The sequence below is a fragment of the Zootoca vivipara genome, chromosome 6 (genome assembly GCF_965207765.1).
Source record: "Zootoca vivipara chromosome 6, rZooViv2.hap1.1, whole genome shotgun sequence".
NCBI lineage: Eukaryota > Metazoa > Chordata > Lepidosauria > Squamata > Lacertidae > Zootoca > Zootoca vivipara.
In genome coordinates, this window is record NC_142589.1 from 290,231 (window position 1) to 303,813 (window position 13,583).

Consider the following 13,583-nt stretch of genomic DNA (forward strand, 5'->3'; position numbering starts at 1 on the left):
GTGTTCAATGCGAGTTGTAAGTATACTGTTTATTTTAAATTTATGTTTAGTGCATATTATGGTTTTATTTGGTGTTCCATTTTATTGTTTTATTTGCATATATTGCAAACCACTCTGGGATCTTAATCGATAAAAGGTGGCTTAAAAATGGAACAAATAATATTTTTTTTTCATTGGTGAGGCGGTGAATAAGTGGCACCTGGTTTTCTGCTGCCAGGTTATTGGCAGCTGTTTCTGCACAAAGTTAGCCACCATCTCTTTTGCATGTCCAGCACTGATTGTCTCTGTGTTCCTGGGCCCAATTCAAGGTGTTTGTTTTGGCCTGAAATACTTGGGACCTAGGTAGTTCCTAGGGTGCTGTAAGGGTGCAGCACCCTAACGGCTACTCTTGAGTAACGACGTCCGAGTCTGCTCTGTCTTTAAAAGTTTTATTGTGCATAGTATTTACAGTGCAAAGATGGCAAAGAACCTGACCTCTCAGTCACTCGCACAATCCGGGAGTGGACACCTCCTGTTACGCATCCAGCATAAGAACTTGGGAACCCCAAAACGCCACCCCCTAACCTTGTGTTTCGGCACGCGCCTTAAATCAGGCGATGGAAGCGGCTGCCTGCTCCCCTCCACCTGTTGGTCAGGGCGATGCAAGGGCTCTCCTACATCGCTGAGCCTTAACTGCTCCATCCCGCTAACTTCCTCAATTTCCCCACCTGACCCGCTGCTGCTGCTGCTGCTGCTCTCACTGGTTGAGGTGCTGGTGTGAAGGATGGGCGGAGGCCCCCTGTCCTGAGGTCCCCTGACAGGTGCCTTTCCCTTTTGACAGACTAGCCAAGGCCCTGAGATCAAGGGAGAGGGGACAGAAGACAGGGCCTTCTCTGTAGTGGTGCCCTGGCTGTGGAACGCTCTCCCTCTGCAGGTGCAGGTGGAGGCAACATTACTCAGCTTCCGAGACCTGGTTACAAAAATGTGTTCTTTCAGGCCTTTGGAGAAACCCAAGCTACTTTGGTTTTACCTGCTGCCTAACCTCACATACTTGGGAGTCATCCCCACTGAATGTGACAGGACACTGCACTGCGTCTTTAGATAACTTGGAAATTGCCTTGTGGTTACTTTGTAATGAAGGGTGGTCTGTTAATTTTGTCAATAATAAACAAATGATGATCATAATGCTGCTGCTGTTGGGAGTGCAGAGACCCACTGATACTGTGTTTCTCCGAAAATAAGACACTGTCTTATATTTATTTTTCCTTTAAAAAAACCCATAGTGGCTTATTTTCAGGGGATGTCTTATTTTTTAATTACACGTCCAGCCTTGCCTCTTCCTTGGGGCCCTCCAGAACTGTGCCTATCACTATGTCTTATTTGCTTATATTGCGCAAATGCTTAGAAATCCTGCTATGGCTTATTTTATGGATATGTCTTATTTTAGGAGAAACAGGGTATTTCCAGAGTAGTTAGCAACTGAGGTGAAAGGTAAAAGGCCACGCTCCATTCCGTAGCAAAGAAGGATTTCATATTAAGCTCTGGCCAGTAGAGTTTAGCAGCATTACTATTCCTTTTTTAAAAAAATTTTTTTCAATTTTATTCGAAAAAAGAATAGATTAAAAACAGTTAACATACACACACATTTCATCTTACATACTTCATCTTACATACCTAATACAAATACAAAACTATAATCAAAATTCCAATCATCCTCTTCTCCCTCCACCACACTCCACCCACCACTTGTGCTAGACTTCCAATCATATAATCCATAATAAATATTTCCTCCATATAATCCATAATAAATATTTGTACCTATTGCATATTATTTCCTTTATATATACTTCTTATGCGCTTTTTATTTATTTTTTTCCAAAAAAATTATTCATTTTATGATAAAATACAAAAAACCAAAAAAACAACAACTTATACATAACAATAAGCACACATACAAAACAAACACAAACAAACAAATGAAAAAAGAAAAGGAATATCTTCTCCAACTGTCATCTTTCCTTCACATTTTAGGGTGGCTTCCTCAAGTCCTCCCTATCTGGGTTCATTAGCATTCATCTTTAGCAATTTCTAAATCATATCTTTGACTCACCTTATCTAATTTCTATAACATAATTTCTCTTAATACCTCCTTATACCAATTTACTTTAACTTTCCTTAACTCTAAAACAATAAATTCTAAACCTACAGCTTAGGTCTAAACCACTTCCAATTCTACTCATGCTACTCATACTATTCAATTTTACAATATTTCTTTAAATAAACTTTGAATTTCTTCCAATCTTCTTCCACCGTCTCTTCTCTTTTTAATCAAGATTTCATTACATCTTACTTCAATTATTATATCATGTTATTTTATTTTTATCCTCTAACTTCTTAACCTATTAATTTCAGGACTTCTCTTAACCTATTATCAAATCAATAGTTTATCATCTTCTTTTGATATTTCCAATAATGATATGGCGTCATAAACATCCAATTGAAAAAGAATTTACTTATTTCTCGCAACCTAGCCAATCGCATAGTAGAATAGATGGGGTTTGGATAAGTAAGGAGTTGACAATAGAGGTAGAGAAAACCGAAATTATTCCAAAAACGATTACAGATCATAATCCAGTCTCACTATATTTAAAGGGAAGAGAAAATAAAAGCAATAGGAGGTGGAGAATAAATGTATTTCTATTAAAAAATGTAAAGATACTCCAAGGAGCTACAAATTTAATGAAAGAATATTTTGAAAAGAATTTGGAAAAAGGGATAAATGTAAGAACTGTATGGGATGCCGGAAAGTAAAAATAATGAAAAATTAGATCAAGAAATCAAATTATTGAGAGTGGAATACAATGTGATTATCTAACAAGAGGTAGAGCAACAAATGCAGTTCTGGAAATATAAAAATTTTGAATGGGCAAATAAGCCTGGGAAAGTATTGGCTCGGCAATTAAAAAAACAAAGGAATGAGTAATTAATAAATGAAATAAGAACTGAGGAAAAGGTGCTGGTAGATATAAAGGAAAGAAATAAAGAATTTGGGAAATATTATAAGAAATTGTACCAAAAAGATGAAACATCAATAAAAGAGATAGAGGATTAGCAGCATTACTATTCCAAGGAAGAAGACAATTGCCCTAACTCTGTCTTTGCTATGCACTTCAGTGATACAGAAGCATGAGAAATTATGTATTTCTCTTAGAATTAAAGATTGAAGCTGGACCCTGCCCTTGCCTCTCATCAGATTGACTAGGAAATGAGCCAGGCTATTTATTTGCTGGGGGGCTACTTTGAATGGGGACACGGGGACAAAAGGCCAACCCCACAGGAAACCCTCTAACCCAATGAGTCCCATGCAGGAGTGGGATTCCTCCCCCCACTCCCATTTCCCCAGGGCCAGCTCTCTACCTGAGAAGTCTTCTCCTGCTCAAAGTGGGAGAAGAAGGGGGGACTTCTGGTGCTGGCCCCTCCTTTTGAAGGGAGCGTTTCCAAGCCCCTGAAACTCATTTCTCTCTCAGCAAAATCCACTGGCATCTCTAGCCCAAAGGACCCAAGCCCAGAGGAAGATGTCTGCCACGTCTCTGCATGATTTGCTAGCCCTGGCTTGCCTCTTGCTAGTTCAGGCATAGGCAGACTCCAGATGTTTTGGGACTACAACTCTCATCATCCCTAGCTAACAGGACCAGTGGTCAGGGATGATGGGAATTGTAGTCTCTAAACATCTGGAGGGCCGAGTTTGCCTATGCCTGTGCTAGTTCAAGCTCCCCTGGGATCAGGGAATTCTGGCTAATTGCTGCATCTGGTTTGATTGCGACACGCAGGCACTTTTGACACATGAAGTGTTCACCTCTAATGCATCGGGGGAGCAGCAGGACAATGTGCTCTGGTCAGTTTCAGCCCCACATCTTTGCATGTTGAGCAGGAAGGTGTGTGGGGGACATTTTTGGGCATTCAGCTAATTTTGCTTAGAACCCTCCACGTGATCAGGAAGCCCAGTTTGCACAGGATTCCCATTCAGGTGGAGCTTGTAAACATACTCAGATGAACACATGACGATGTTGGGGGTGGAGCCAGCAAGGATGGGGCAGGGCAAGCGCCTGTGGCCTCATCCTTCCTCAGTGCATTCTGAGAGCACATGAGGCAAAAATGCCTGAACAGGACTAGAGGCTGACCTCCTGGCTTTGAGGCAGCCTTTGCCAACCCCTAAATGTTTTGGACTACAACTCCCATCAGCCCCAGCCAGCACTGGTGGGAACTGCAGTCCAGCACATCTGCCAAGCGCTAAGCTGGTCATGGTGGCTCTGAGGATGGGCCGTTCTTGTCCTTTGCAGTACTTAGTAATGGATCAAAATGTGCCTCTAGTCTAAACTTTGCTTTTTTGTATTTGAAATGTGTTGCACATTCTTGTTTGGAATCAACGAATGTGGGCAAAATGGCCCTCTGCCCCCCTGCATTAATTAAAACAAGTTTGCCTATGAATAGCATCACAAGTTGTTAAAATGACAACATAAATGGTTTAGCCTACCAAGAGGAGTAAATGGAGAAGACCAATTAAGCATATGAAATACAGGTAGTAGATACCAAACTTGAGCTCAGTCCTTAGGCTTGGCGATTGTGGCACCTCCAGATGTTAGCTGACTACAGCTCCCATGGCAAGATGGCTGGGCCAGATAGGAACATCTGCAGGGCACCAGGTTAGTAAAGGCTGACTTTGTGGTCAAAACATCACCAACCAAATGCAAGAATCCTAAAAACCATTCTTTTGGGGAGGGGGAGTAACCCGGTGGACATGCGCACAAAAGCCCAACAGCTCATAGACTGAAGATACTTAGTGACTAGATAATGCTGCATTTCTGTTGGGGGGGGAGGTGAGGGGGGATGGGATGGAATATGTTGTGGATTCCACTTGTATCACCCTAACATTTTGGAGGGGTGCTTTGACGATCGGAAATTTGGGGGAACTGTGCAGTAGCAGAGCAGACCAAATGCTCTGAGGAAGGCTTGAGTCCAGAACGTTTCCCACATAGCCCTGCACAGTGATGTATGTCCCTGTTGCAATCTGGAAAGAGGAGAATTCACAGCTTAACAGTTCCAAAGGGCAGGAAAGCTCCCAGCTTTAGTGTCCCCCAGAGTCAGGCTCATCTAGGCATCTTTGCTTCACAACACCAGGCCCTGCTGCTGATCTCCACTATCTTGTGGCTAGCGCATGACCTGCCAGTTTCCAACAATGTGCTCAGGAAGAACCGCAGCACAGGGAAAGGCAACTGGTTCCAAGGACTTCATTCATCGGGTCAGGATTAAGTCAAGAAATAAGAGCTCCCTTTCTTCTGTCCATCAGGCAGCGCCCTTGAACTCTTATTCCCAGATTTCCATCATGGGCAGTGGCTTTTTGTCCTCCTGTTATTTAACTGTTTAATTATTTATTTCACAAAATTATATACTGTGTGATTGCAAAAAAACAAGCAAACCTCAAGCAGTTTGCAAATAAAAGAAAGCAATGAACTTACCAGTAAAAACAGGCAAAACCAACTTTTTAAACGTTGCTACCAAAAGGTAGCTGCAATTCCAAGAGTGACTTCACAAATCAATTCCAGAGATTGTGACTCTAGGTAGGGAAGAGTGGTCTTCCCCACCATTTTCAGCTCCCTTAGCAGACTACAGTTCCCAGGATTCTTTGGGGGAAGCCATGACTGTTTAAAGTGGTATGATCCTGCTTTAAATGTACTGTATAGTGTAAATGGGGCTGGCATGGGAACCAAGAGCTGGCACAGCTGACATTAAGCATCCAGCGATCTCTTCCAAATTCCCACTCACCCGTGGCCTACTCATGTGAGCAGTTTGACATCGAAGGAGAAGAATTGCATGAAATTGCAGCTCCCCTTCCATGTCTCAGAAACCACCTTTCCAATCAGCAGTGGCTGAGAAGAATTCCTGCCTAGCCTGGGAGGTCTCCTCCCACCCACAGCGCAGAAGGGGAGAAAAGTGGGTCTCCTCCCTCCTTAATTGCCAGGACATCTAATTGCCTGTCTCTCTAATGCTGTAATAGCAATCAGAATTGCACAGACAAATCCTCTACTGGGTTTTGTGAATGCTCCAAGAGTGAGGAACAGGAGAGCATTGTGCAAAAGACTTCTGGTTTATTTTTTGACTGTATTCATGTGGGAACCTTCTCCCTCTCACTGCCATCCCTGCCTCCAAAACTTCCCACAGCTCTGTCCCTGCTCAGGTGCTCAAGCTAGCCTGGCAAACAAGGGCAGCCCTATTGAGCCACTTGATGCACAAACTGACTCTGGCCTGCCGTGGTCACCTTGGCCTCCTACATCTGGGGTGGTATCCAGTGCTAATCCTACTCAGAGTAGACCCTCTGAAGTTAACAGACATGACTTGTTGTTGTTGTTTAGTCTTTTAGTCGTGTCCGACTCTTCATGACCCCCTGGACCAGAGCACGCCAGGCACTCCTGTCTTCCACTGCCTCCCGCAGTTTGGTCAAACTCATGTTGGTAGCTTCGAGAACACTGTCCAACCATCTCGTCCTCTGTCGCCCACTTCTCCTTGTGCCCTCCATCTTTCCCAACATCAGGGTCTTTTCCAGGGAGTCATCTCTTCTCATGAGATGGCCAAAGTATTGGAGCCTCAGCTTCAGGATCTGTCCTTCCAGTGAGCACTCAGGGCTGATTTCCTTCAGAATGGATAGGTTTGATCTTCTTGCAGTCCATGGGACTCTCAAGAGTCTCCTCCAGCACCATAATTCAAAAGCATCAATTCTTTGGCTATCAGCCTTCTTTATGGTCCAGCTCTCACTTCCATACATCACTACTGGGAAAACCATAGCTTTAACTATACGGACCTTTGTTGGCAAGGTAATGTCTCTGCTTTTTAAGATGCTGTCTAGGTTTGTCATTGCTTTTCTCCCAAGAAGCAGGCGTCTTTTAATTTCATTACTGCTGTCACCATCTGCAGTGATCATGGAACCTAAGAAAGTAAAATCTCTCACTGCCTCCATTTCTTCCCCTTCTGTTTGCCAGGAGGTGATGGGACCAGTGGCCATGATCTTGGTTTTTTTGATGTTGAGCTTCAGACCATATTTTGCGCTCTCCTCTTTCACCCTCATTAAAAGGTTCTTTAATTCCTCCTCACTTTCTGCCATCAAGGTTGTGTCATCTGCATATCTGAGGTTGTTGATATTTCTTCTGGCAATCTTAATTCCGGCTTGGGGTTCATCCAGTCCAGCCTTTCGCAGGATGAATTCTCCATATAAGTTAAATAAGCAGGGAGACAATATACAGCCTTGTCATACTCCTTTCCTAATTTTGAACCAATCAGTTGTTCCATGTCCGGTTCTAACTGTAGCTTCTTGTCTCACATAGAGATTTCTCAGGAGACAGATGAGATGATCAGGCACTCCCATTTCTTTAAGAACTTGCCATAGTTTGCTGTGGTCGACACAGTCAAATGCTTTTGCGTAGTCAATGAAGCAGAAGTAGACGTTTTTCTGGAACTCTCTAGCTTTCTCCATAATCCAGCGCATGTTTGCAATTTGGTCTCTGGTTCCAAGACATGACTACCTTAAGTTATTTAATGTCAGCGGGTTTACTCTGAGTAAGACATAGTTGAATACAAGCCCTGACCCCACATCTTGACACCGAGGGTTGTTTGTGACCAGTGCCAGTCCTACATCAGAGTAGACCCATTGAAACTAATAGACCCGGCTAACTTAGGTCCTCTAATTGGAGTGGGTCTGTTCTTAGTAGAAGTTAGTTGGATCTGACTCCCAAGATTCCAACCCTCCCACCGTCTACGACCAGCTGTCTCTGAGCAAGAGGGACAGCTTAGGGTGAGTTGGCCACAGCTGTAGGATTTCATTTTCCCAGGACTGTGCAGCAGCAACTGGGAATTAGATGATAGTTTCTGGAATGCATAACACTTGCGATCCTTTCTGTGGTGCTGTAATAGCTTATCTTGCTCTCGCTCTCCCACACAGGTAAATCACACCTGGCCATTGTCCAGAAGGTGAACAACGAAGGCGAAGGTGACCCTTTCTATGAGGTGCTGGGCCTGGTGACACTGGAGGACGTCATTGAGGAAATCATCAAGTCAGAGATCCTGGACGAGTCAGATATGTACAGTTAGGTCCCTTCCAAATCTCCGCTATTGCTGGGCAGGGTGGTGTGAGGGCAGATCGACTGTATAGTAAAAAATATGTGAATACAGTGGTATCTTGACTTATGAAGACGATCCGTTCCGCGGCTTCGGTTGTCGAAGCACCACTTCTGCGCATGCGCGAAGCACGATTTCGCGCTTCTGCACATGCGCCGACTGCTTGCGCTGCTTTGCGCAGGTGCAGGGCGTGCGCGCGGCAAAAAAACTTCCAGGGTTATCAACTTCAGAAGTCGAATCGTTCGGTTGTCGAGGTACCACTGTACGTGGATAGGACATTTTGTGGGTCTTCCTCTGCACCATAGGCCAGGGGCAGCCAGTGTGGCACCCTCCACCTGCTTTGGACTACAACTCCCATCAGTCACAGCTGGCATGACCAATGATCTGAGATGATGGAAGCTGCAGTCCACATCTGAAGCTGCTTGATTGAGGGTCTCCTGATGATCAGGTTTCATCCATGCAATATGCTGGAAGATTCAGGGCACATAAAAGAAAGTACCTCTTCTCACAGAGCACAGTTAAACTATGGAACTCACTTCCACAGGGGGCAGTCCTCTTTTAAAGTCATCTGAGGTGGTGGCCATTGCTGCCTCCTGCAAGAGCAAATTCCATAGTTTATGATGTCTTGGCTTGCTCAGAGATACTCCAGGCTCTTCCTTGATGTTGACCTTTTCTAGGACTTCTCTCTTTTTTCAATTGCATACATTTGGCCACATTGCAGCCTGGTCCTCAAGCACAGTGCTTTGCTTTTCCCATGAGTGCCATGTCGACCATTCACTTCTCAGGGAGAAATTTAGGATTGCATTGAGGGACAAAATTGGGGCATTTGCCAAACCTGCCCCAGTGTTTGAGAACAATTTGACTACTCCCAATGGTGCCCATAGTGTTAACTACGGATCCCATAGAATTTAATGTGAGTTGTGCTCACTTCGGAAGCATGTACAGTATACTAAAATTGCAATGATACAGAATTTAATGTGAGTCACTGAGAACCATGCCACTCTGCCTGGAAACCCAGGGACAAGCCATTATTATTATTATTATTATTATTATTATTATTATTATTATTATTATTAGCCACCCATCTGACTGGGTTGCCCCAGCCACTCTGGGTGACCCCCAACATAATATTAAATATTAAAATATTAAGGAAGAGGTGCACAATAAAACCCTTGGAAATGTGAAAGGAATGTCCAACTCCTGATCCTGGGTACAATCTGATTTTACAGCCATAAGCAGACAGCGTCATAACTTTTCCCAAGCTTTACTCTGTAGCCCTGAGGACTAGAAAGATGTAAATTATATGAAAGCAGAAAACTTCCAGGAATCCGAGTTACGTGCCCTTGCGGTAGGCATCAGGGTGCATGGAAGAAGCACAGTTTGTTTGCAGTAATACATTGAATAGTGAACTCGTTCTTGGGGGGGTCGCCCTTCCTCTCAACGTATCCCCTTCCTCCTCTGCAGCTGACAACCGATCCAGAAAACGAGTGAATAACCAGAAGAGCAAAAGGGACTTCTCTGCCTTTAAGGACAATGACACAGAGTCCAAGGTGAAGATCTCCCCGCAGCTGCTCCTAGCTGCTCACCGCTTTCTCTCTACAGGTAAGAGATCCTTTGGGAATCACTCCCCACTCTTGGTTCGAAATCCTGGTTTGCTGGACAAGCATCAAGCACTGTCTGCTGCTCCTGATATAATGCAGACATTTTGCTTTAGGAATCTCTCCCTGAGCCAGGGAAGTAGCTGCAAATGAGTCATGGGCCTTACAAGACACACCTCCTTATCATGACCTTTGGCCCCTGAGAGGTGGGCTTTCAGGGCCAACCCTATCATTTGTAATCTGCTTTAACTTTTTTTTTTCAATTTAAGCCCAAAATCAAAACCAGGACCTGCTGTTGAAGGGTGTGTAATGATGATGGTGGTGGTGGTGGTGGTGGTGGTATAATAATATTGTACAGGTCATATGGGCATCAAGAAGCACAGCAGCTTCAGGGTGCCATGGGGTCCCCACCCTCTGTGGGGCTGTGTTTTGGCTGAGTGTAGGAATGTGTGGCATGGGGCAGTTCGGGGAGGAACTGGCATATTTACATGCCACTTAATGCTAAAGCGGTCTCTAAGCAGCAAAAAATAACACAGAAAATATAAAGCAAACAATTAATCCATAGGCATATCTGTTCTAAAATACAGCAGTACCCTATAAATGCAGCAAAATTTTGGAAAGGTGAAGACACATGGGAAGCCAAAATTGCCCAGAGGGCAGCCTCCTTGGCAGGGGCTGCTTTGGGTTTCTCATAGGAGCCCATCTTTCCTTTTTCTTGGCACACCAGTGCTGCCCAGCACATTTTTTTTGGAGATGACTGACTTGCATTATTTGCAAGAAATGCATCCACACCTGCACAGGCAGGTACCCCACCATTGGATGTGGGATCCTGTTCCCTTTGCTGTCTTATCTTGAGGCCCATAATAAGAGCTGCCAAATCTGATTTCAAAGACTAATATGAGAGCCTTATGAGAAGGCCATTCCCATTGTCTCATTCACAAATTACAGGGGATTTACCTTCTGAGAAAGACAAGCCCTCCATTATCCTGTCTGCTGTGGCTTTAGGCTTGAATGGGAGGTTGCTGCTGGGTCTGTCTGTTTATCCTCCCCCCTCTTCCTCTGCATCTCTTCCTTGCAGCAAAGTCAACAAAACACAGCCCCAACATGGTTGCCAAGTTTCTAGGGAGGGAGCCAGCCAAGGTTAGGCTACAACTGAAGATAGGTCAACGTAGGTTGTATCCCGTGCTGGTCCTACTCAGAGTAGACTCACTGCAATTAATGGCATGGCTAACTAAGGTCCACAGCTTTTGGTCAGTCTGCTCTGAGTCCACCTTAGGTACAACCATTTGCTTGTGGGGGCAGGAGAAAGCGGAAATGGCAAAGCCAGCTGAGAAGGGAAACTCATTGCCAGGGAAGCCCCCACTGAGAGAGGCAGAGACTGAGACCGAGAGAATATATAATATAGATTATGACAGGGGAAATCCCAGGGCACTTCTGTACCTGCCTGTTGGTTTTTTGTTGTTGTTTAGTCGTTTAGTCGTGTCCAACTCTTCGTGACCCCATGGACCAGAGCACGCCAGGCACTCCTGTCTTGCACTGCCTCCCGCAGTTTGGTCAAACTCATGTTCGTAGCTTCGAGAACACTGTCCAACCATCTTGTCCTCTGTCGTCCCCTTCTCCTAGTGCCCTCAATCTTTCCCAACATCAGGGTCTTTTCCAAGGATTCTTCTCTTCTCATGAGGTGGCCAAAGTATTGGAGCCTCAGCTTCACGATCTGTCCTTCCAGGGAGCACTCAGGGCTGATTTCCTTAAGAATGGATAGGTTTGATCTTCTTGCAGTCCATGGGACTCTCAAGAGTCTCCTCCAGCACCATAATTCAAAAGCATCAATTCTTCGGCGATCAGCCTTCTTTATGGTCCAGCTCTCACTGGACCTTTTATTAAGTTGTTATTTATTTCATAAAATTTGCATACCACTTGATAGTAAGAAAAAAAGACCTCAAAGCTATTTACAAAAAGAATGGAACTATAAAGTTATCAATAGATACATTTAAAGGCTGCTATTTAAACAAACAAACAAAAAACAAAATCAACGGTAAGATGAAAACAGCAGAGGTACAATTCCCAGAGTTCCCAGTGAAGACTGACTGATGGCCAAAGCGATTCGTTGTAGATCTGGGAGGGATTCTCTTTGCAGCTCTCCATACCTTTAACAAACTACAGCTCCCAGAATTCTTTGGAGGAAGCCGTGACTGTTCAAAGTAGTACCGTAGCACTTTGAATGTTTGGTGTGAACCTGGCCTGGCTCTGTATCATCCGCAGTGACAGGCAGTGGCTCTCTCCCAGACCCACCTGGAGAAGCCTTTGGGGATGGGCCTTTCTGCATGCAAAGCAGGTGTTCTGCTGCTGACCCCTGCCCTTCCCCAACAATTCTCACCCACTGAGAGTGAAAAAATGTCAGGTCAATAACAGCCTGAATTTCTGGTTTCAGTACACGTTCCCCCCACCCCACCCCGGCCGCCCCCAATCTGCTTTTTTCTGGGTTTCACTGCTCCCACTTCTTTGCAATGCCTGGACCTGCACCAAAAGTTTAGTTCCCCTGGATGTTTCCCTCTGGGGTCTGACTTGCATGCCCCCCGTCTGCTTTTTGTAGAAGTTACACAGTTCACCCCCTCCCTCATTTCGGAAAAGATCCTGCTTCGCTTGCTCAAGCACCGCGACGTCATCAATGAGCTGAAGTACGATGAGGAAAACAAGAAGTGCCCCCAGCACTTCCTCTTCAACAGGAACAAGCCGGCCGACTTCTTCATCCTCATCCTGCAGGTAATCCAATCCCTTTGGCGTTTGGAAGCAGGGAGGGAAAGATTCCCACCATTTTTAAGGCAGCAGTGGGCGGGGCCAGGGCAAAAAGTGGGAGGAGCAACAAATGAGACTTTGCTACAGCCAGCTGCATTCCAGCCATGCAAAAGTCAGAGTTTTCCTCACCCAACCACCCAAGGAGTGCTGAGAGCAGGGATGGAGAGGAGCATCCTGAGGGCCAGGTAGAGGGCAGCATTGGACCTCCGACATGAGGCTCACACCCTCCATTGTGTGGAATGGGACAGGAATGGCTAAACTGATGCCCTCTGGATGATGCCGGACTCCCAACTTTCCTCAGTCCAGCATGGCCAGTGGTCAGGGGTGATTGGGGGTCCCCCACCCAGGGGGCCAGGAGGATTGTGGGAAGCGATACTGGGTGAGCTGACAGTCTGTGAGGGGCAGGGGCAAGCCTGTGAGGCCTTCCAGCATGTGTGCTGAGGGTGCTGTCCTGCCATGCCCCCTCCCCTCGCAGCTATGTGGTGCTCAGCTTGAAAAGTCAGGTGAACGCCACACCCCTTAGTCGCCTTTAACTGGACTTAACCATCCATGGGGGCTGCTCTGGCACAACCCACAGGCTCCCCTCAACTCCCCTCTGCCACCTTTTCACTCCTTCAAAGACGTCTTGCCCCAGCCGTGTTTCTGGTGGGTGTTTCTCAATTCCCTTTGTTTCTGCTGCCACCACAGATACTTGGTTCTGAACTTTTCTCACCTCTTACATAGCCAGTCAAGAGGCACGTGGTGCAGTGAAGCAATTTAGTAACATGTGAGCATTTGGCCTCAGTTTGGAATTATCTCTTTGTTCCTTTGTCTCTTACAAAGCGAAGGCTGATAACAATACTGACCCTCCTCTACTCAACCAGCTCTGCTGCCCTCCAACTCCTCTCTTCACATCCACCTCTTGCCCCAACTCGGCTTCCAAATTGTCTCCCATCGGCATTTAAACTCCTTTTCAAGCTCTTATCCAATCACCAGTCATTTCCAACTGCACACACTGCCACCTGCTTCCAACCTAACACATACTTTAATTTAAAGATTATACTT

General features: G+C 45.3%; 1 protein-coding gene across 1 annotated transcript in view; it reads left to right on the forward strand.

Annotated features, from left to right (window-relative positions):
* CNNM4 (cyclin and CBS domain divalent metal cation transport mediator 4) overlaps window positions 1-13,583 on the forward strand; it is a 58,295-nt gene that overhangs the window by 30,521 nt on the left and 14,191 nt on the right. The window contains exons 2-4 of the mRNA XM_035118158.3: window positions 7,970-8,113; window positions 9,610-9,747; window positions 12,337-12,506. Coding sequence (XP_034974049.3) covers window positions 7,970-8,113; window positions 9,610-9,747; window positions 12,337-12,506 — 452 coding nt within the window. The remainder of the gene's footprint in view (window positions 1-7,969; window positions 8,114-9,609; window positions 9,748-12,336; window positions 12,507-13,583) is intronic.